This window comes from Ipomoea nil, unplaced genomic scaffold, assembly GCF_001879475.1.
Source record: "Ipomoea nil cultivar Tokyo-kokei standard unplaced genomic scaffold, Asagao_1.1 scaffold0143, whole genome shotgun sequence".
Lineage (NCBI taxonomy): Eukaryota > Viridiplantae > Streptophyta > Magnoliopsida > Solanales > Convolvulaceae > Ipomoea > Ipomoea nil.
The window spans coordinates 372,406-395,557 of NW_017616571.1; the positions used below are offsets into that span (position 1 = coordinate 372,406).

General features: G+C 37.4%; 3 protein-coding genes and 1 long non-coding RNA gene across 4 annotated transcripts; 2 read left to right on the plus strand and 2 right to left on the minus strand.

The window, feature by feature from the left end:
* The first annotated feature begins 700 nt into the window (after positions 1–700).
* LOC109171951 lies at positions 701–1,660 on the plus strand. Its single transcript, XM_019321069.1, has one exon. The coding sequence runs from the start codon at positions 701–703 to the stop codon at positions 1,658–1,660; it is 960 nt and encodes a 319-aa protein (XP_019176614.1).
* Positions 1,661–8,105: 6,445 nt separating this feature from the next.
* LOC109171537 (lysosomal Pro-X carboxypeptidase-like) lies at positions 8,106–11,525 on the minus strand. Its single transcript, XM_019320565.1, has 9 exons — positions 11,093–11,525; positions 10,788–10,974; positions 10,536–10,669; positions 10,317–10,429; positions 9,359–9,593; positions 9,112–9,267; positions 8,929–9,008; positions 8,769–8,818; positions 8,106–8,538 (listed from the first exon to the last, which is right to left on the minus strand). The coding sequence occupies exons 1-9, from the start codon at positions 11,489–11,491 to the stop codon at positions 8,402–8,404; spliced, it is 1,491 nt and encodes a 496-aa protein (XP_019176110.1). The 5' UTR covers positions 11,492–11,525; the 3' UTR covers positions 8,106–8,401.
* Positions 11,526–14,140: 2,615 nt separating this feature from the next.
* LOC109171975 lies at positions 14,141–15,356 on the minus strand. Its single transcript, XM_019321099.1, has 2 exons — positions 14,229–15,356; positions 14,141–14,146 (listed from the first exon to the last, which is right to left on the minus strand). The coding sequence occupies exons 1-2, from the start codon at positions 15,354–15,356 to the stop codon at positions 14,141–14,143; spliced, it is 1,134 nt and encodes a 377-aa protein (XP_019176644.1).
* A 5,258-nt stretch (positions 15,357–20,614) lies between these two features.
* On the plus strand, positions 20,615–21,359 carry LOC109171544. Its single transcript, XR_002052616.1, has 2 exons — positions 20,615–20,841; positions 21,300–21,359. It is a non-coding gene; the product is annotated as an uncharacterized LOC109171544 (long non-coding RNA).
* The last annotated feature ends 1,793 nt before the right edge of the window (positions 21,360–23,152 follow it).

A 23,152-nucleotide genomic window follows, 5' to 3' on the forward strand; every position in this document is an offset into this window, starting at 1 on the left:
TGACGTTTTTTGTTCTTCAATTTTTCACCTGGCTACTTTACACCATTATATTCAATTGTTACCTTGGTAGCTCTTTCCACCCATAACTAGATGAAATTTTTAAAAATTAATAGAAGTTTTATAAAACTTAAAAATGATAAATTTTGCTGTGTAAGTCATTCTTTTTCCCTCAAAAATCCCTCATTCGAAGCATTCTCGTCCTTGTTCAAGAGTAAGGTTGTCATGGCTGACGTAGAAGTTATCTTAATTAAAATACATGCAAACTTTCTTATCCTGTTAAGGAGAAGATTCTAACAATTGTCTAAGATAGTGGTTACCTTTATGATAATGTGCCTCTCTATTGTTCGCCTCAACATCACCGCGTTAAACCCTTTGGTTCTTTATTTTGTCTTTCAGGAGATCAATAGAACATGCCTTAGCATGACACTTGTCACCATCCTAGGCCCTTGGCAGTTGGAGGCAGTTAGAAGATTAAATTTGTTGTTGTAACTGCTTTTCCCCTCTTTCCCTTCTGCTATACAGGTAAATGGATGTATGCATCCTTGACAGTTAATGAGAATTTTCCCTTCTTCTTCCATCCTTCTTCTTCCACCTATCTTGAGCTCCGCAACATGGTATCAGAGCTCATTCATTAGGAGATTCTATCCACCCTACAATGACAACAACAGCCTGGCCTTCCCTGAGCAATCGAACGCCAGTGATGGATAACACGGCAAGAAGTCCAACTATCAACACTAACACGATGAATCCAACACCTCCTGCTGCTACTCCGGCGAGTAGATTGAATGGAAATGAGGTAACATTTGACCCTCAATCACAGTCCAATCCCTATTTCCTTCACATCAATCAAAATCCGGCTTTAGAGCTGGTTTCTACCCCTCTCGAGGGTCCGAACTACCATTCGTGGGCTAGGGCAATGACAATGGCCCTCTCATGTAAAAATAATGTTACATTCATCAATGGAAGCATTATGAAGCCTAATGCAGACAACCTAGGCAGATATCTAGCCTGGGAAAGGTGCAACAATATTGTATCTACTTGGATTGTGCGCACACTTTCCCCCACCTTTGCTCGTAGCGTGTTGTGGATTGACACGGCTTATGGCATTTGGAATGACTTGAAAAGGAGATTTAGCCAGCAAGACTTGTTTCGGATTGTTGAAATCAAGTGTGAAATCTACCAAATGAAGCAGGGGGACAACTCTTTGAATGAATATTTTACTAGACAAAAGCTGTTATGGGATGAGCTGAGCATTCTTAGGCCTCAAATGAATTGTGTTTGTAACAAAAAGTGTGAATATAGAAAGAAAATTGATGAGTTAAATGAACAGGCAGAGAAGGATAGACTGCCTATCTTTCTCATTGGTTTACATGAGAAATATACATGTGCTAGGAATCAGATCATGCTGATGAGGCCACTTCCAAATGTTAATGAGGCCTATTCTATGATTGCTCAACAAGAGAGGCAGTTTCACATGGCCTACAGTGGCTTTGGGAGTCAGTTATATCAGGCAGGGGAGAGTAGTACTGCTGCTAGTGCCCTACTGGCTAGAACAGACACCAACCATCATCAGCAAGGGTTCATGGAAGCATCAGGGTTCAACAAGAAACCTGTGTGTACATATTGTGGGTACAGGTCATACTCAGGACAAGTGTTATAAACAACATGGATATCCTCCCGAATGGAAACCAAGGCCAAGAAACCAATCTGTGAACCAGATCCAAGGTCCACCAGCTGCACAGCATCAGAATTTTGATGGGAATATGGCATTCACTCAAGATGATGTGAAAAGATTCATGGAGTTCATACAAGCCAAGAAACCAGTTGGGGAAAGTTTCAACTCACCTCTAGACCTCAAGCAGCCCTCACAAGCCCTTGCTAACACTGTGGCAGTGGACTTCCATAATGAAGGTATGCCTCCTTCAGTAAGTTCTGTTAAACATGGTAGAACAGATTGGATCATTGATAGTGGTGCTACACACCATATTGTGTGTGATTTAGAGTTGTTAAACAATCAGAAAAGGGCACAAAATATGTATATTAGCATGCCAAATGGGCAACATGCTGCCATTGGTTTTACAGGATCAGTTTACCTATCTGATGATTTGGTCCTGCACAATGCTCTCTACATCCCTCAACTTGATTTCTGTGAGCTCTTTCATTAAACACTCTAATCACACTGTGAAGATGTACTCTGATCAATGCATTATACAGGATGTTCCCCATGGCAAGATGATTGGAAGAGCTGAGCTGAGAAATGTACTGTATTACTTAGTTTTTCCCATTCCTGCACATTCTGTATGTAGTTCTATTTCAGTTACAAACAAATGTATTCTATGGCATGCTAGACTTGGGCATGCCTCACATTCAAAGTTACAATCTTTGAGAGAAATAGAGCCAATGATTCAGTTTAATAAGGATATGATATCTGACAGTTGCCACTTTGCAAAACAAAAAAGGCTTCCTTTTCAGTCCAGTAGCTCTTTGTCAACTAATTGTTTTGATTTACTACATATGGATATATGGGGCCCTTATAAAGTGCCCACTACTCGTGGCCATCATTACTTTCTCACAATTTTGGATGATCACAGTAGAGCTGTATGGATATATCTGATGAAGTCCAAGGCAGAAGTTAGAGGGCTGATCATTGGATACTGCAATCTTATTGGGAATCAGTTTGGGGCAAATATAAAGTGCATCAGATCAGACAATGGATTGGAATTTAAGATGGTGGAATTCTTCAAGCAGAAGGGGAACATCAGGCCTCTTGCACCTACACACCTCAACAAAACAGCAGAGTGGAGAGGAAACAAGGTCACTTGCTGTCTACTGCTAGAGCCGTAAAATTTCAAGCCAATTTGCCAGATGAGTTTTGGGGAGAATGTGTCCTACATGCAGCTTACATAATCAATAGACTTCCATCTGCTGCCATCAATAACCAAATTCCATATCAGGTTCTGATTAAGATGACCCCATCCTATCAACACTTGAGGGTTTTTGGATGCCTAGCATATGCCACTACTGTTGGGCCAAAGACAAAGATGGAATCCAGAGCCAAGAAATGCATGTTCCTTGGTTATGCAGGTGGAACAAAAGGGTACAAGGTATATGACCTTGCCTCCAAAGAATTGTTCATATCTAGGGATGTTGTTTTCCATGAGCTGGTATTCCCCTTTCAACACTCTATAACTCTAGAAGTAGGATCTGAAATCATACTTCCTACAATGATTCCTGCATCTCTTGATGAACATGAGGTGCCTCAGATTCAAGGTCAAGCTAGTAGAGAAAGTGAACAAGCTTAGCCTCATCAGGATCTCACTCCTCAACAGGCACCAGTTAGGGAGAGTGATCATAATCAGTCCCATCCAGCACAACCACCAAGTAAGAGGCAAAGTCCAACAAGCAGTTGTGGTGAACATGTTGTGTTGCCTTCTGAACTGCCACCTAATCATATCCATAACCCTCAACAACAAGATACCAGGAGATCCACCAGGCACAGGCAAGCCCCAAACTACTTGCAGGATTATATATGTCAAAGTACCAAGTTAAAAAACTTCTCCTCATACAATGAGCAAGGTGGTAGATTATAGTGGCTTGACACCATCTTTTCAGTCATTTGTGATGAATATATCCCACCAATCTGAGCCTAGAAACTACTATGAAGCAGTACACATGAATGTTGGAGAAAGGCTATGCAAGATGAGATTGATGCATTGCAGAAGAACAACACTTGGCAGCTGGTGGATTTACCTCCTTTTAAAAAGGCCATTGGGTGCAAAAGGGTGTATAAGGTGAAATATAAAGCTGATGGCAGTGTTGAAAGATACAAGGCTAGGCTTGTGGCAAAGGGATACAATCAGACCCTTAGCATTGATTACTTAGACACATTCAGTCCAGTTGCCAAGATGACTACTATTAGAACTTTGTTAGCAGTGGCAGCAGCAAAGAACTGGGAGCTTCATCAAATGGATGTGAACAATGCCTTCTTAAATGAGGACTTAGAGGAGGAGGTCTACATGCAAATGCCTCTTGGATATTCAGGAAACAGTAACAACCAAGTGTGCAAGCTAATCAAGTCCTTGTATGGCTTAAAACAGGCCAGTAGACAGTGGAACACCAAGCTTACACTTGCCTTCCAGAGTATGGGATTTAAGCAGGCAGTCCCTGACGACTCCCTATTTAATAGAGGTAAAGAAGAGTCCTTTGTGGCTTTATTAGTCTATGTAGATGATATTGTGATTGCAAGTGCAGACTTGAAGATTATACAAGAAGTCAAACAGCAACTCAACACAAACTTTCAAATAAAGGATCTAGGTCCTTTGAAATATTTCCTTGGCCTAGAAGTGGCAAGGCATAATAAAGGCATTGCAGTGTGCCAGAGGAAATATACCATTGAGCTTCTTGAAGATACAGGTTTTACAAATGCAAAACCTGTTTATAGTCCTACAGTCCCTTCACACAAATCGAGCAAAGATGAAGGTGAGCTTCTAGAGGATAACAGCCACTACAGGAGGATCATTGGCAAATTACTTTATCTAACTGTCATCAGGCCTGACATTAGCTTTGCAACACAACAACTTTCTCAATTCCTTAATAAACCTACAAGTCTGCATCTACAAGCTGCATACAGAGTGCTGAGATATTTAAAGGCAATTCCTGGCCAAGGATTGTTCTTCCCATCCTCCTCTGACTTGCACCTGAAAGCTTTTTCTGACTCAGACTGGGGAGCATGTGTTGACACCAGAAAATCTGTGACTGGCTTCTGCATTTTCCTTGGGAATGCCTTGATCTCTTGGAAGTCTAAGAAACAGCCCACAGTCTCCAAGTCCTCATCAGAAGCAGAATATAGGGCATTAGCAACTACAACATGTGAGATACAATGGTTGAGGTTTCTACTGGCAGAGTTTGGCATACAGAATAATGAGGAGGTGGCCATATATTGTGATAGTAAATCTGCTATTGCAATTGCAGAAAATCCTGTATTTCATGAGAGGACAAAACACATAGAGCTTGACTGCCATCTTGTGAGAGAAAAGCTACACAAAGGGCTCATCAAACTGTTCCATATCTCCTCTGAAAATCAGTTGGTTGATCCTTTCACCAAGACTCACTGTCCAGCTTCTTTTCAGAGTTATGTTTCCAAGCTTGGCTTGCTAAATTTGTACAATCCAGCTTGAGGGGGGCTTTCAGGAGATCAGTAGAACATGCCCTCTCTTTTCTTTCCCTTCTGCTGTACAAGTAAATGGATGTATGCATCCTTGACAGTTAATGAGAATTTTCCCTTCTTCGTCCATCCTTCTTCTTCCACCTATCTTGAGCTCCACAACATTGTCGTACATCCAATTCACTGGAAGTCATATCATTTTTACGAGTTGAGGTATTTAATTGAATTTATGGTTTTTATACTTTGATGACATAATAATTGTTTCGCAAATAATTTAAGAATTTATTTGACCATTTATCCTTTATAATAATTATTGTCAATTCAAATTTAGTTTAAATTTAATTATTTCACATCAAAATTTAAAATATTAGTATAATATATTTTAATCAACACATTTCAAAGAATTGACATACAACTATTCAAATTGTTGATGATTGGCATGTCTCCAATAATATGTAGGCCAAATAATTCATCCATCTATTCATCGCCCGTTTCTCATCCTCTGATCCTCATGAGACGTACGCCCTGAAAGTCTCATTGGTTAAGCCAATCAGAATCTCAAATAAACATGCAATTATCCTTTGTTGTGCCGAATTAGTGATGAAGCTGCTTGATAAATTTAAAAACAATTAATAATTTAGTTTTAGTAGCTATTACAAAAAGATTAACCTCATACACCAAAGTGGTGAAACCCTTGAAATTAGGGTGCAATAATTTGTTGAACTGGTCATAAATAGATAATTTCAATCCACTCGATAGACATCCACTTCAATTTACCTTGTATAAATTGAGTTTTTTTTTCGGGTGATAGTAGGTGGTGGGTCACGATAGGTATTAAAAAGTTAAACCTGCAGTGAGTTTAGGCAATTATTATTCTGTGGACTATGTATGGACCATATTCTGTATACGGTAAAATAATGTACATTCAGTATAAAAATAATGTACATTGTATTCAGAGAATGTACATTATTTTAATACAATATACATTATTTTTGTACTGAGTGTACATTATATTGTATAATGTACATACAGTGCAAAAATAATGTATATTTAGTAGATTAACAATGTGCTTTTTGTTATGGTCCACATAACATTGTGTGGACCATGGTTCACACAATAATTTGCCCAAAATATAGGCAAATTATATCATGTACCACGGTGCATGATCAATCATGCACCGCGCGTCCTTTTGTTAATTGAAAAGAAACGGTGTTTGTTTTCCGCCGTTTCGCACCCTTTCGCAAAAAAGTAACCCTGTTATTCAATGTCATTTTGTATACTCTGCAGTTTCAGTTCAACACAACTACAGTTTCATTTCGATATAACTATAGTTTCATTCGATATTTATAGACTCAAATATGTGAAAATATTATTTAATTTTATTTTATATACACTATAGTTTCATTAAAACACAACTATATGATCATTTTGATATAATTACAGCTTCATTGAAATGTTATTTAGTTTCATTTTATATACACTGCAGTTTCATTTCACTATAACTACAGTATCATTTTGATATAACTGCAGTGTCGGTTTAGATATACTGTACAATATACACTCAAATATGTGAAATGTTATTCAGTTTCATTTTATATACACTGCAGTTTCATTTTCACTATAACTACAGTATCATTTTGATATAACGTAACTGCAGTGTCGGTTTAGATATACTGTAGTGTCAGTTAGTGTTTAATACACCAAACAAGCGGACTCCGTTAACTATAACGGCGGTCCATTTTTTTACTTAAAGAAACGGCGCCGTTTTTGCACCGCGGTCTATGATATAACGACCCCAAAATATAAGGATGGATCGGAAGGTGAATGTAATCAAACTGACCCATTGTCCTAAGTCAATGAAGACTTGGAACTTATTTAACCGATGTGGATATATATTGCATTATATTAGTCAATGAAGACTTGGAACTTATTTAGCCGATGTGGATATATATTGCATTATATTAGTCAATGAAGACTTGGAAATTATTTAACCGATGTGGATATATATTGCATTATATTCAATCATGCACATATGCACATCATTCTTTCGTCCTTAGCCATCAAGAAATTAAATCATGCATGTCAATCTCATGTGCAAGTAAACACGCTATTGTCCGTTCAACTCAACTATTATATTCAACGAAGACTTGGATTTATTTAGTCTATGTGGCCTGATTGTGAAAGGCAATATATTGCATTCTATCATGATGCCATAAACCTTTTAAATTTAGTAACTTGTTCTAAGTTAATGTTGATCGATTTTACTTTTGGACTCAAAGAAAAAGATTTTTTTAAAAATATAATATGACATCGAGTTTACTGACATGTATAAAAAAATTGCACATCAATATTTACTTTCGCATGTCAAAATATAAAAAGAGATCAAATTGAAGGTAAAATATTACAAGTTTTCAATCCACCAATAAATTTGAAAAAATTTCACTAATAATTTGCAAACGTTTCCTCATAATTTTCTTTCTTCCATAGCGGTCAAGAAATATAACGAAAGCATATATTATAGAATGAGTGGCTCTCTTGTTAGAGATGTCACATCTAGATAGAAAATGTAATGCTAATCAATGATAAATTGATTATGATATATGAGAAAAAGTGTAATATTTTTAAGAAAAAAATACAATTCTTTTAAATCAAAATAAAATATTTAGATATTGAAAAGTTATTTTGAAAAAAAATGTAATACTCCATCAATCCCATTTTATCTGTCGAATTCATATAACAAGGTTTATTCCCTCTATCTGATGAGGCATGTCTTGTCCACAAACTACTAGTCATAATCGTGTTATTAATGTTGCGGTTTTCATGAAAAGGGAGACGATAATGTAGTTGCTAGACGATAAATACTTGTTCTCAAAAAAAAAAAAAAAAAAAAAAAAAAAAAAAAAAAAAAACAAGATAAGTACTAGAATTATTCTTGCCCACAATTCATTTACTAACCGTGAAAATTCAGAAAATATTTTACAATATTCAATTTCTATTAGTACTTAAGTGTATATATAGACCTAGTAAATACATTAATTAATATTAATAAGATTGGGTACAATAAATATATTATGATTATATCTTCATTGCCCGTTTGACTAGCTTGATGGGCATGAGTGACAACATGTACTCTTTCCCCTCAAGAAAATTCGGAAATTCACTTTATTCCTTAATTAGGTTGGTTCGGTGCAAACGGAAATTATTCTGAATACGGTACCAAAAAACTTTATTTGTCTTCTATTTCTTGAACGCTTGAAGATCAGCATAGTACTTAGTTATCCATCCTTGTATTATCTCAATCTCCCTTTTTCGTTGCTCGGTTAACCAATCTGGATCTATTTTACTTTCCCCAAGTATGTCTAGACAGTGAGACCCTACAACACCCAAACAAAATATATTATTATACTTTCATCAACTTATTATATATAATTCATTCCATTATATATGGAAAATTTTAATGTCTCCATCAACATTAGTATTTTTTTCACGGGATATTAATAATATTTAGTAAAATTAAAAAATCATACATGATTTTACTTGGTGTAAAAGACACCAATATTATTCAGTATTGTAAACTCCGAAATATGTATATAGACCAACATACCATTACGGGTATAGACGGCAAGTATAGTATCTGATATATTCTCCAAAATCCTATCAATGTACCAAAAACCAAAAAGAATAGCATAAGATATAAGGTTAATAATAATTTAAAAAAAAAAAAGCATTAATAATTTAAAAGAATTGAAAGTCGTTATAAGTACCCTCCAATGCTATATGGGTCTCTTAGTCCGTTAGAGAAAATAATGTTGCTACCAAACTTGTTCAAAACTAATTTGATATCCTGCAATTTTAATTTGTTATATAATACTCTCATAGAATATAATAGTAAACATCGTAAATTAAAGCTAGCTTATATGTATACATCAAATATTTGAAGAACATACCTGTCCTCCATAATAGGTTGTGATCCAGTGTGGTCGAGGTGTAACCCCAAAGAGATTTATGCAGTATTGAGAAAATTGCTGCAGATTGAAAGGAGCTGGAAAGAACATGGTGTCCCCATCGCCACGCCCGATCGGAAACACCATTTCACTACATTTCTACACACCAAAATTTCTCATTTATTAATAAAACGCTTTCCAGTAAGTCAAAAGTTATAGTTATTAACAATAAGTGCACAATTTTACTTACTTGCCAACTCCATCCCCGAATAGCAGTACCGGTGGGAATACTATAGCAAGATTGGTTCCCTTCACTGGCAAAGACACCAGCAAAAATCCGGTCAAGAATATGAGCCCCTTTGGGCGCGCTATCTATGCCGCCGCACACCTCCGTCACTGGATATTCCGGCGGTGCGTCATATTGTGCAGCTACCGCATATATTGAATTCAAGTAACCCTTTAGCTCCCCGGACGAGGTTAAGTCCCTAAATATCAACGCGCACACGATAAAAGTTTGAGTGACTGTGAAACGGTCTCATGGATCAGAATCTATGAGATGACTCATGTCTAGATGCTAATATAATACTTATATTAAAATGTAATAGTAATCAAGAATAAAGTATTTGTTACTTATAAAAAACAGGCATAATAATTTTGAGGAAACAATGTGATACTTTGATTTATAAATATTACATTTTCATCTTGACCCGACCGATCCTAATTTCACACAAATTTTTGAAATGTAATACTTATTTTTTAAATATTACATTTTCATCTGAGGTACTTGAAATGACAATAAACTAAATTTTATACTACAATTTACTACATAATATAATTAATGTATTTTACAAACCAATAAGGGAAGAAATTGTGAGTTTAGCATTTTTCCGTTAATATTAATATTTTTTTTTGAATGCTACTGACTCCATTACAATGTAGTATCTGTTCATAACTACTTTCTCAACCTACTGAAGCACAAAGAGCCAATAACGCCTCCACTGAGGCTCGAACTCACAACCTCCCATAGTTGTGTTTTTTTTTTAAAAAAAATAAAATAAAATTAGAGAATGAGTTTTAAAGTGGAGAGGTATCAAATGCAATAGTTGTTCAAACACTAACTATGATTTTGTTCCCCTTCCTTAACCTGTAAACCAAACACACCCTTATTTATATTTATGCATATATTTGAGGATAATAAATATACTTACTGGCAAAGCTTGAACTTGCGACTGAGAATGGAGAGGCCGTTTGGCTTGGAAGCAATTTTGTCAATAATGGACCATGATTTTCTTATAGTTTGATAACAACTCTCACTAACTTCCTGCAACCAATTAACATTCAAAGAATTCAAGCTTGCAAAAATCATCAAATGATGGGAAAATAAGTTTGACTGCTGTTTTCAAAAAAAAAAAAGTTTAACTGCTTACCCTAAAGTCTTTGGTCACTATGGAATAGTATCCATTTTGTGGTGTGATATTGTCAAAGTAGAGAATGGGAGCTGATGAAGCTAAGGCACCCAGAGCAACGTGCGGATACTTCAACCGGAACCACGAAGCAAGCACTTCACAATATAATACAAATTTCAACCTTTAATTCCTTCCAAAATCTCGATCATCAAAATATTTGAAATTTAGAAATTAAAGATGGAAAAATTAAAGCTAAGATAATCTTGTACGTACTTCCTCCATATGATCCCCCTACAACGATGATGGGAGAATCTTGAGTCGAGTATTTCTTCTTTATATACAACAACACCTCTGCATAATCAGCTAAAGCTTGAGCCGAGTTAAAATAGCCACGAATGTTCTCGTTTCTCAAAACTTCTTCCATGGTCCCGAATGGAATTGATTCCCCATAGTACCTATGCTGCATGCATGATTTCCAAATAAAATATGGATTTAAAGTTTAATTGTGAGCTCGATCAAACTTTTAATTGAAACTGAACACATTCAATTCTTCAGTTATCATCGTATAGTATTATTACCTCTATGTAAACAAGAAGAGGCTTAAAACGAGGGGCATTATCAGTGAGAAATCCGATGTCTAGAGGATCATAGTCGATGGGAGATTCAGCGCCGAGCCAAGCGAAGATAGGGGAGTTGGATTGGGCGCCACCCCAGTACTTGGAGTTAACTATGTATCTCTGTTTGAAGGTGGCATAGCTTTGAGGTCTATAATTGAAGTGATCCAACGTTTGGTTGTAATAATAGGTTCTGAATTCCGGAGGAAGAATATTGTTGAAAGAAGAAGATTCTGTGCGTCGTAGGTTGGACCGGTAGAAAGGAGTGAGACGAGGAATTGTGTGTGGCGTTTCAGAAAGGGAAGTTGTTGAGAAGAGAATTAGAAGAGAGAGGCATTGAATTACAAGTGTTATGAACTCCATTGAATTCAAATTAAGGAATATAATTGAAGACAGATGCCTGGGCATGGGTTTATATTATGATCTCAGGTTCCACCTAATGTTAAATATTTATAGAGTAAGGCTAATCTCAACTCAACAAGTTTATCATTTGCTAGGTGTGGTGGTAACAATTTTTTTTTTTTAATTGTCACTGTGGGTTGAAAGCTTGCAACCCACTATTTTTCCTTGTTGCCATTTGGCAGCAAAAGCTGCTTTTAAAGTATTTTATTGGTATTATATGTATTTATTTATTGAAAAATATATGAATTTATAATTGTGATGTGAATGTGGGACCTTTTTTAAAATGAGAGAATATTGCAGGAATACGGAGAAAATAATGAAGTAATTTAAAATTTGATTATGTGGATGGTGTTTATTTTTTTTCCTCTAATCCATTCCCTATGATGTGTCATTAGTTAATTAGTTACTAATTTTTTAAAATCAATTCATGGCATCCAATAAGTAAAAATCACTTCAGGAGAGAAATCTAAGAAGGAAAATTAAAGAGGGGTAAGAAGTACTTTTTATATTTATATTAAGATATTTAATTTAATCTCTATAAAATATGACTAATTCACGCCTAACATGACCCTAGCTGGTCGTTGCTTCCCTATTTTATGCAATACCGCTAGGGTCCTCCTTAAGCATTGTAATTCCATGGAAGGCGTAAAGAAAAGTTAGACACTTGAAGTCCATAGTGCCCTTCTTAATCTTTAATTCTAATTTATTTTAATCTATATATTACTTATAATAATAATAATAATAATAATAATAATAATAATAATAATAATATTATTATTATTATTATTATTATTATTATTATTATTATTGTTATTATTATCTATTAAGCAATTTATAATTTATTATAATAATAGTATATTGTTATTATTATTATGGAAAATGCTTCTTATCCTCCTGAATTTTAAATCTTAGATTTTTCTTCTGATGTGGCTTTCACTCATTGTATGTCATGAATTGACTAATCATACCCATCACTAATATTTAAAAAAAAAAAACAAATTAGTAACTAATTAACTAATGAGTAATGGTATTCAAAAAAAAAAAACTAATGAGTAATGACACATCATGAGAGATAAATTGGAAGAGAAAAATAGGAGGGGTATCTAGCATTACTCTATTATTATTATTATTTATAATTTATTATAATCCATGAAATGCATGTACTTCATTTCAAATTATAATTTATTTTACTATAATAATAATAATAATAATAATAATAATAATAATTATTATTATTATTATTATTATTATTATTATTATTTTATTATCATGTATGAGTATTTTGGTGTTTATAGTATTTTTTTTTGTATTAATGAATCAAAGCTGCAATAGAGTCAGGAAGGATATAATCCCAATACATAGAATGATCCTGAGTAAAAACTAAGGAAACTAAAGTATGAACATAACAATTAACCTGTCTAGGGACATAATTTAACGAAATATGACTAAATAAAGACATACCAGTACCAGATTATGAAGATATGTGGTACTAGTATGGGGATTCAAAAGGTGAATATTCTGTTAAAGATGGGTATAGAGCAGTGGTAGGTAACTACACCCAGCCGGGAGGGACCTTTGATAAATGGAAAAATTTGTGGAAACTTAAAATCCCCCCAAAGTGGAAAACATTTTTGTGGAGAGCTCTAAGTGATATTTTACCCACTACAGAGAACCTACTTATAAGGAGAGTTGATATTGATCCAACTTGTGCCATGTGTGGAATTGGGCATGAGAATCTTGTGCATTCTTTAATCACATGTGATTATACGGCAAACATTTGGGCACAATCCAACCTTCCAATCCCCAATAGTGTCACAAATATTTTCAGTGATTGGTTTAATGATTTGATGAATATTTTAGATGATGATGGGATTATTTATGCAGTGGCACTTTTATATTACATTTGGCGCACACGGAATGGAGCTGTATGGGAAGCGAATTTGTCCAGACCTCGGAAAGTAATTGCAATGGCATCATCAGCTATGAATGCTTGGAAGGTAGTCCACCCCGGCCATCTACATCCGCCGGCCCCCTCCACGGCATTGATCCGCCGTGTTACGGCAGTGGCGACCGCTCAAACTGCCACGACAGTGAACTCACCGAGGGATGGTGCTGCTGCCATGCCGCCAACGCCACAGCCGCCCGCACCAAATATGATACACCATGCTATGCAAAACATGAGGGACCAATGCTACTTCGATGCGGCTTACGACCCACGAACGAGCAAAGCAACAGTGGGGGCTATTATTCTAGATTGGCAAGGAGGTTATGTTTCGGCTATGACTGCTCCTTTGATAGACTGTTTTTCGCCCCTAATGGCGGAGGCTTTCGCATGCAAGAAGGTTTTGTCGTGGTTAAGGAATCGCGAGATAAAGTCTATCGAGCTCTTCACAAATTGTTTGGTGCTTCAACAATACCTCTCATCTACGGCACGCTCGTCACGGTCTTACTTGGGCTATGCCATTGATAGTTGCAGAGCTAGTTTAACATCTTTTGATTATTGTTTGCTTCATTATGTTCCTAAACTAGAAAATTATTTAGCTCATACATTAGCATCTACTGTTTTTAATCAGTTGACTAGTATGTACTCGGACTCTGATCCGCCCGCCTCTATTTCTGCATATTTTGAATAAATGTCGTACAGGCTCCTTTCAAAAAAAAAAAAAAAAGAAGACATAACTGTTCTGCATTGATCAACCATGACCCCAGCATAAGAGTAGATTGGTGTGTTATGCTGCTGCAAAGCAACTCGTAATACCATGCAATTCGTGAGCAGATATACTGTTGTGATGTTCCTTTCTAGTAGCCAAGATAACGCCTCCTTATAAGCTTGTGCCTCCGTCATAAGTGGTGAGAAACAAAATGGTATTTTGCCATTTTTTGTCGCTATGAAAGAGCCCTCTGGTGAAATTAACACAATGCCGTATGTGGCGTCTCCGGTGTCCTGCCGAAAACCCGCGTCCACATAGCACCTTAGATTGCCGTGCATCTCCGTTCCAGCAGATGGTGTCGGAGCCGGCTGTGCTTGGCGGTGATGCGCAACGCTGTAAGCCTGCATGGATGTTGCAGCCCCTCTCCAGACGTCGGCTGACCACATTAAAGATCCCTTCCACATAGCTGAGTTGCGACTTCTCCAAATGTGGTATAGCACAACCACCAACAGTTTGCTTTGCTCCTCCGTTAAGACCGCCAAAGCTCTCATAAGCCATGTTGAAAAGGAATCTGTAGCAATATTTGTGATAGGTAATTGTGTTACATTCCAAACAAGTGTAGAATATTCACAGAACACTAAAGCATGCAACACATCTTCATGATCTAAAGCACACATTGGGCATGTTGGGTCTACTTCCACCCTCTTTATAATCAGATTAGTGATAGTGGCCAGAATATCACATATGGCTCTCCACAAAAACGTCTTCCATTTTGGTGGAACCTTGAATTTCCACAATGTAACCCATTTATCAAAAGCCCCTTGGTTGTTTTCAAAATCTCCAACAGTACACCTATAAGCATTTTTTACTGTGTATGTCCCTTTTGGGTCTCCCATCCAATACCATGAGTCGTCGTAAGCAGGGCTAACAGGGATCATAGTGATCCGGTTCACATCCTCAGGAATAAATAGATCAGATAGAATATGGGGATCCCAAGTATTTGTTTGTGGATCAATTAAACCTGCTACCCGTGCTTCTCTAAACTCTTTTGGCATATCCATTTGGACTAAGGGGCTAGGGTTATCCGGCAGCCAAGGGTGTCCCCATATCAGAGTCGTTTGTTCGTTTCCAATTCTTTGTCGCACCCCAGAGGTTAGTATTGCGTGTGCCGCCATAATACTCCTCAAACAGAAACTTGGGCAATTTCCAACAGTAGCATAAACAAAACTAGTTGTGGGGTAATATCGAGCCTTATAAATTTTTGCTGCAAGTGAACCTGGGTTAGTAAGAAAATGCCATGCCTGCTTTCCTAACATGGCAAGGTTAAAAGCTCTTAGCTCTTTAAAACACAAACCACCAAATTTCTTAGGGGCACACAATCTATTCCAAGCCTTCCAATGTATTCTCCTTTCCCTGCCACTTCCTCACCAGAATTTATTCATGGTTCGCTCAATAGACTGAGAAATGGTCTCAGGTAGCAAAAAAATGCTCATAGAAAAGGTAGGCATAGATTGAGCTACACTTTTTAACAGCACTTCCTTACCAGCCTGAGATAGCAACTTTTTACTCCACGATCCAATTCTTTGCCTGATTTTTTCCTCAACATAAGAAAAAACAACTCTTTTATTTCCGACCCACAAAAGATGGTAAACCAAGATATTTCCCAAAATTAGCCGCCTGTTCGACCTCAAGACAGCTCGGTACTTGCATCCTGTCACCCTCCTGAGTGTTTCGGCTAAAACAGATATTGGACTTATTATAAATCACCACCTGACCAGATAACTTTTCATACATTACTAGGCATTGCTTGATAAAACCAGCCTCCTGGATATTCTCTTTGAAAATAGGAGGCTGTCATCTGCAAAAAATAGATGTGAGACGGGAGGTGCCCCCCTTAGCGACTCTACACACATGTATTGATCCTGCTATCTGTTCCTTTTGCAACAACATTGAAAGGGCTTCTGCACAAATAATAAATAAATAAGGGGAAAGAGGATCCCACTGTCTGAGGCCACGGGTTAGTTTCACGCGCCCCCCCTACCACACCATTCACCATTACAGTATAATCAACAGTTGTCACACATAGCATAATAAGTTGGATCCACTTTTCACTAAAACCCGTGACAATTAACATTCTCTCCAGAAACGTCCATTCCATTCTATCATAAGCTTTTGACATGTCTAACTTTAGCGCACTCCACCCCACTACACCACACTGTTTCTTGTTTAAGTAGTGTCCCACCTCAGCTGCTACCAAGATGTTATCTATAATCAGTCTCCCTGGGATAAAAGCACTCTAGGATTCCGAGATGAGATCTCCCATAAGCGTGTTCATCATATTAGCTATCATCTTGGCCATAATTCTATAAATGACGTTACTTAAGGCAATAGGCCTCAAATCTGCTACTGTTTCATGCACCTCCTTTTTGGGAATTAATATAATGTTAGTATCATTCAAACCCTCCGGGAACACACAAGAATTCAAGGAGTGCGTTATAAACCGAGATACATAATCCCCAACAACAGTCCCAAAATGCTGATAGAAACCCGGATTCATCCCATCGGGGCCAGCTGCTTTATCAGGAAACATAGAGAAAAGAGCTATTTTTGCTTCGTCCGTATCGAAGGGGTGATCCAACATCAAGTTTTGCTCATTAGACACACGGGGGGCAAAATTATCAAGGAGGGGATCATCGCAACTTGAGTTATTAGAAGCAAAAATACTCCCAAAGTAATCCAAAATAGTTGAGTGCATACTAATTCCCTCAACCCAGACACCAACATCATTTTTAATACTAGTAAAAAAGTTCTTTTTCTTACAAGCAAAGGCATACCTGTGGTAGAACTTTGTGTTGGCGTCTGCGCCACGGAGCCAGTGCTGCTTTGCTCTTTGTCTGATCTCCAAAATACATCCTCCTAGGCCTCCAGCCGATTCAGTTGATTATTAATCTGTTGGAATTCGGCCAAAGCAACCGGATCCCGCTGTTTCAAATAATCTCCTCTCTCTGTCGTAGCTGTCTAATACGGTCTCCAAATTTATGGATCTGATCCCCTCCCCATCGCATCAATTTCTCGCCACAAAATTGCTGACAGTGCAGCAACCCCTCCATTCTCCCCTCCTGCCAGGCTTTTACAACCACATCCTTACATCCTTCATCCAGCAACCAATTAAGCCATCTCAAACCTGAATTCCCCCCCCCCCCCCCCCCATTTGCGTGCAGATTGCATTAATGCTAAGGAAAAGAGCCGAGTGATCCGAAGTTCGAGTCTATAAATTTTCCACCCATGCATTATCGTGCATATCACCCCAACCATCCGTTGCCAAGACCTTATCAAGTCTCTCCTCTATCCAATTCTGTGTCCCTTTTCCCTTATCCCGTGTAAATTGATGGCCTCTCATCGGCATTTGCATCAGTCCACAACCATTAACAACCTCACTAAATCCATGAAGCAGGCTATTAGGATAGGGGTTTCTTCTCATGCTGATAAAGGAGATTATTAAAATCCCCGATCACCACCCATGGTAGCAAGGACCTATCTCTCAAAGTACCCAGTAAGTCCTTGGAATCTTCCCTTCTATTCCATTCTGGAAAGCCGTAAAAGCATGTCATACGCCATATCTTATTGGAAAAATTAACCTCTACATCAATATGATTTTGAGAGTAACTTAACAACCTGACCGTGTTATTCTTTTTCCAGAAGAGAGCCATACCACCGCTTAAACCATCATTATTAACATAAAATAGGCCATCATACCCAAGCCTGACACGGATCCGCTCAGCATGTATCCGTCCCACCTTGGTCTCCATCAAAAACACAAACTCAGGCTTCTTACGGGACACCAGGTCCACAACTTCTCGAACTGTGCATGGATTGCCCAAGCTATGAGAGTTCTAGCTCAACGTACTCATGATGACGGGCGGGAGGGGGCAAGTTTTTTGAACCATCAATCATAGCAACATCACCACCACTCTGCATCACATCATCCCCGTCGCTCGGAAGCTGTCATCGCCGTTTAGCCGAAGCCACCAGCAACTCCTCTTCCGTCAAGTTAGGCCGCATCTCACCCCCTCCCGCCGAGCTCTTTATTGCCGTACTGGTCGCAACAACCCTGCCCTCCATCGGACACGGTTTCCCGCCGACCGGCACGAGCCAGCTATCCCCAACCGCTCTAAGAGCGCTCTGGGATCCACCAGCCCGCATATCCGGACCATACGGGTACCGTTCCAGCGAGATTTAAGCTTCCCTAGCTCGAATACAGAAAGTGTGCAAGTGCCCCATACAACCGCAAAAATAGCAAAACTTGTGCAACCGTTCATACCGGAAAGTAACCCAAGCTGTAGTCTTATCCCTCTTCATCAACTTCATTCGTCTACGGAGCGGCCCTATCCACCGGAATTGATACTCGAATACGATGAAAGGTTAGCCATGGAGCCCCCTCAAACCGATCATCGTGCTTAACAAAAGTGCCGAGAAAATTACCCGCCTGTTCAAGAATAGCCTGAGATGTATACCATGTTGGCATATCATGTAACTGTATCCACATATCAATCGTATCCAGCTGCACATCCCCCGGGTTCATTCCTTCCACAACCTCTCGACATATTAGTGCGTTATTCTCAAACGCCCAAGGACCACCATTCAAGACATATTCCATATCCGTTTTATGGAAGAAAACAAATAAGAATAAGCCTCTCTGAATCTCCGTTACCTGAATCCCTCTGATCGGTTGCCACACAGATTCAAGAACCTGTCACATGAAGTCAAGCATTATCATCTTTTGCGTGAGGAAATGTCTAACCACCTTCCACGTCTCCTCCCCAGCCATACTGTCGTCGTCGACCACGTCCCCCACAGGTGTGAAAGCAGCTGCCTCCTCCTCCTGCAGCGCCCAGTCTGCTCACCGGTCAGTTAACGCCGCGACCTCCGCCGCTGCCACCGCAAAGGGAGAAGCCATGGTTTCGTCCGTCTGTTGCTGCAAGTCGCCGGCTATATCCCCATTCTGTACTCGCATATCGCCGGCCATCGTCCGGATGAAGCACCACAATTGTTGAAAACCTAGGAAACCCTAGTAGGAAAGCAAAAACCCTCGAGAGTGGTGTTTATAGTATTTATTCCCTTTCAAATCACTTTTAAACCTAATACTGGAATAGAAATTCTTAGTGATTATATTCCACAAACCAAATAATAAAATTTGAATTCCAACCTTATTTCCTCAGTGTTCATTCTCATGGAATTACAATTTTTTCTCCGTAATTCCCTCATTGTAACCAAACATCATGTAAGAGTTCAAATCTAAGGTATTTAAAATGACAATAAACTAAATTTTATACTACAATTTACTACATAGCATAATTAATCTATTTTACAAACCAATAAGGGAAATTGTGAGTTTAGCATTGTCCGTTAATATTAATTAATTCCGTTGAAACATCTCATAAGTATTACATTAATTACAAAATGGAATATCACCTTTTTTTTTTTGTTTTTGTTTTTTTTTGTAAACGTGTTGTCCCTTTTTTACTTTATTTTTCTTCTCCCAAATAAAGTGTAGTAAAAACCCTTTTTAATTACTTATAGTCATTTGATTTTTACTGTATGTAGAGGACCTTTTCAACGCCGTATAGAAGAAAAATGATTATAACCAAGCATTGGAATATAATGGTCCTCCACTGCACCTTTCTCTTAATAATAATGGCGCCATTGCAATCTCTATTATTTTCTACATACTAGACAAAGAAATTTGGTAGGAGTTAGTTGAAATGTCATGTTTTTATTATTTTCTTTTATATATTAGTTCTTTTCATCTAAAATTGATGTTACATTGAATTTAGTTTTTGAATGTTTAGTCTTTTTTGGTGTTTTTTTTATGCTTTAGATGGAAAATGCTTTAAATTAAACAATTTTACATTATTCCAATAAAGAAATAAAGAAAAATAGAATTAAAATTAAAATGATTTAATTTGAAATGTTTTCATTAATTAATTATTTACATTAAGGCATATAATCCATGATAAACTTCCTTTTATAGTACCCAACTTCAGAAGGGGCAAATTATACTATATTAAAATGTGTAAATTGTGATCCAGTAAATGGTGACCAGAAGACAATGTAGGGGTGAATTCGCCGGTTGGGAAGGCATTTTGAATGGGATACAAAAGTAAGACCTTTTTTTTTGGGATACAAACATAGGAAAAGTGAAGTTGAGGAATGCATGTTTACTTTTTTAAACATGCATCTCAGGAATGCATTAATAGCTTTAAATAAAATGTATTTTCATATAAAGTAGGATACATTATACGTAGATAGTACGGGGATAATACGGTAAATGTATTCACATTAATAAATACAAAAAAATAAATATAAAATTATGTATTAATAAAACCCTACTTATTTCATTATTCCCCCTTCCCCTTTTTTACGTTCTCTGTCGCATAGAAGATACAGAAGACTTCTAACGCCTCAATCTCATCTGCGTCTATTTGTGCGGCGGACGGCGGCGGTGTGTGGGGCGGACGGCGGCGGTGTGTGGGCGGACAGCGGCGGTGTGCGGTGGTCGACGGCGTTCGGTGCTTTGTGGTGGTCGACGGCGTGCGGTGGTTTGTGGTGATCGACGGTGAAAAAGGCGACATTTTACTTCAAATTGACAGAAACCTATAGGTAAGCTCTAAACTTCACTTTTGTGCAATTGACTTTATGTTCTTTTGAATTCTCAATTTTCTAATTTTATCTTCTATTTTATTCTTGGTTGCATTCCATAATATATTTAAGATGATCTATGAAAAAGTTGTTCAGCGATCATTATTTATTATAGATGAAGTTGAATAAGACACAAAAAGAGTAAAATAGAGGACATTAACATAAGGCACTGGGTGTACCAGTATCCTGGTGAACTAATAACAGCAACTTTTTTGTTTAGTGCCAATCCATGTTCTTCATACAATGATACTGTAAATGAGCAATCAACGAAGCACAGTACTGCATAAGCAATTTTTTTTTTAAATACTAAAAATATTTATATATACTAAATTTGGTTTAGATATTACAATTTTGTTAAATAGTGGTCAAATATACTAAATTTACTTAAGTAGTTTTATTATTGGAAACAATATTTGCAGAAAACCATCATCTTGTTAAGCTCAGTAGCAATTCAGACATGAAACTTCTTGAAGATGAAGTAGATGGGCCTAATCCAAGTATGCCTTCTGAAAGCCGTAGGATTTTGAATTTTTTCATACTATCTGATTTTTATCCCACTAGAAACATTCTACATAACTAGTAAAAAAAATTATTGTTTAAAAAAAAAAAGTTTGGCATTATCTGTGTTTTTTTTTTTAAACATATATTCACCTAACATGGTCTCACCGGGTGCATGTTATATAAATAATTTGTGTAAATAATGAATTGCATGAATTGCTTGAAACTTACTATGTAATCTAAAAAGTAAATATATTATTAACAATTGGTGAGTAATAATTTGTTAATAAATATTTGTTTATAGTTATGGAAATGTCATTGCATCCGGGACCGATTGATCCAATGATGTTACTATTGCAACAAAATCATCGTTCTAGATCCATTTGGACAAATCGAGATTATAATCCCCGACTCAACGTCGGTCGGTACGACATGCAGACTAAAAGTCGAGATGTTCGCCATCCCCAAATGCTTCATTACCTACGTGTTGCGGGATTTTACGGAGTTGCTCACCTTACAAATATAAAGTTGGACCACGCATTAATTGCTGCGAATGTGTCTCAAACAATAACGACGTTTAACCCGAGGTCCTTTTAATTCATTCAACTTATTAAACGCTACATCAATCCCACCATGCCTATCCGAAATGATACACACTGAATTCAAATCAGGAAACACATGTGTTGCTAGTCGTTTGAGAAACCAACTCCAGCTGGCGCCGTTTTCAGAATCAACAATTGAGTACGCCAATGGAAATATTTCCATGTTACCCGTCATTCCTACCGCGAGTAGGAGATGTCCCTTGCATTTTTCGTAAAGGTGTGTACCATCAATGCAAATAATAGGCATGCAAAATCGGAAACCATCGATAGTGGGCTTAAAGGACCAAAATGCATACAAGAAGTGACCGTACTCAGTACCTCGTGTGGACTGCGTTAATTCGATATCAACAATCATACCTGGGGAATCATAATTTAGTACGATAATGTTTTTTTTTTCGTACGAGATACAAAAACAAATTTATTTTGTAAAAGTTATGCAACAAATACCCCGTACCTGGGTTGGACATCTGCAACGTATGCAAGAAATTTGGCAGCTCTTGGTAGGAATGTTCGAATTTTCCGTACAACCTTTCAACGCATTTTTGACGCCCGTACCATGCCTTTCTGTATGTAACATCGATCCCGTACGCCTGCTGCACATCTACTTGAATGTGTTTTACTTTGTACTCAGGATCAGCGCTGATCTTATGAGAAACTAAATCGCAATTAGACCTTCAAGGCAATTATAAATTATACACTTAACTACAAATATTAACTATTCTTTTTAATATTTTAGACCAAATAACTGTCAAGGCGATGTCCGCTATCCCACCATCCTTGTCATTTAATGCACTACAAAGACGAGAACGTTCTTGGTATATTGATTTCTCTAAACCTTCAGCGGTAAGAAACAATATACATGCATTAACGTATACATTCAACTTCCGTCAACAGGAATTTTTTCATTTACTAACTTCTCGTTACATTTCTCTAGCATGATTTGTTGGGTACATTTCTCAACAACTCCCAAGTCTTCTCCGACACTTTAAAGCTAATTGTTGGAAATCGAGAAATAGAGATCTACTTCAATGCAAGCCTATTCCCACTGCTGTGGGACGAAATAGAAACATCTTTCCAAATTGAGGAAACAGATGATGTTGTACTATTCAATACAGAAGATAATGTCGTACTAATGATGTTGATTGGTAAATGTAATGTTGAGAATATTTATC

Bases quoted from the DNA above. Each gene is read 5' to 3' on its own strand.
- LOC109171951 (XM_019321069.1), top strand. From the start codon at position 701: ATGGATAACACGGCAAGAAGTCCAACTATCAACACTAACACGATGAAT.
- LOC109171537 (XM_019320565.1), bottom strand. From the start codon at position 11,491: ATGGAGTTCATAACACTTGTAATTCAATGCCTCTCTCTTCTAATTCTC. The intron at 10,430-10,535 runs GTAAGCAGTTAA...AATTGGTTGCAG, and splicing joins TAGTGACCAAAGACTTTAGG to GAAGTTAGTGAGAGTTGTTA. The intron at 9,268-9,358 runs GTAAGTAAAATT...TTTGGTGTGTAG, and splicing joins TTCGGGGATGGAGTTGGCAA to AAATGTAGTGAAATGGTGTT.
- LOC109171975 (XM_019321099.1), bottom strand. From the start codon at position 15,356: ATGGCGGCACACGCAATACTAACCTCTGGGGTGCGACAAAGAATTGGA.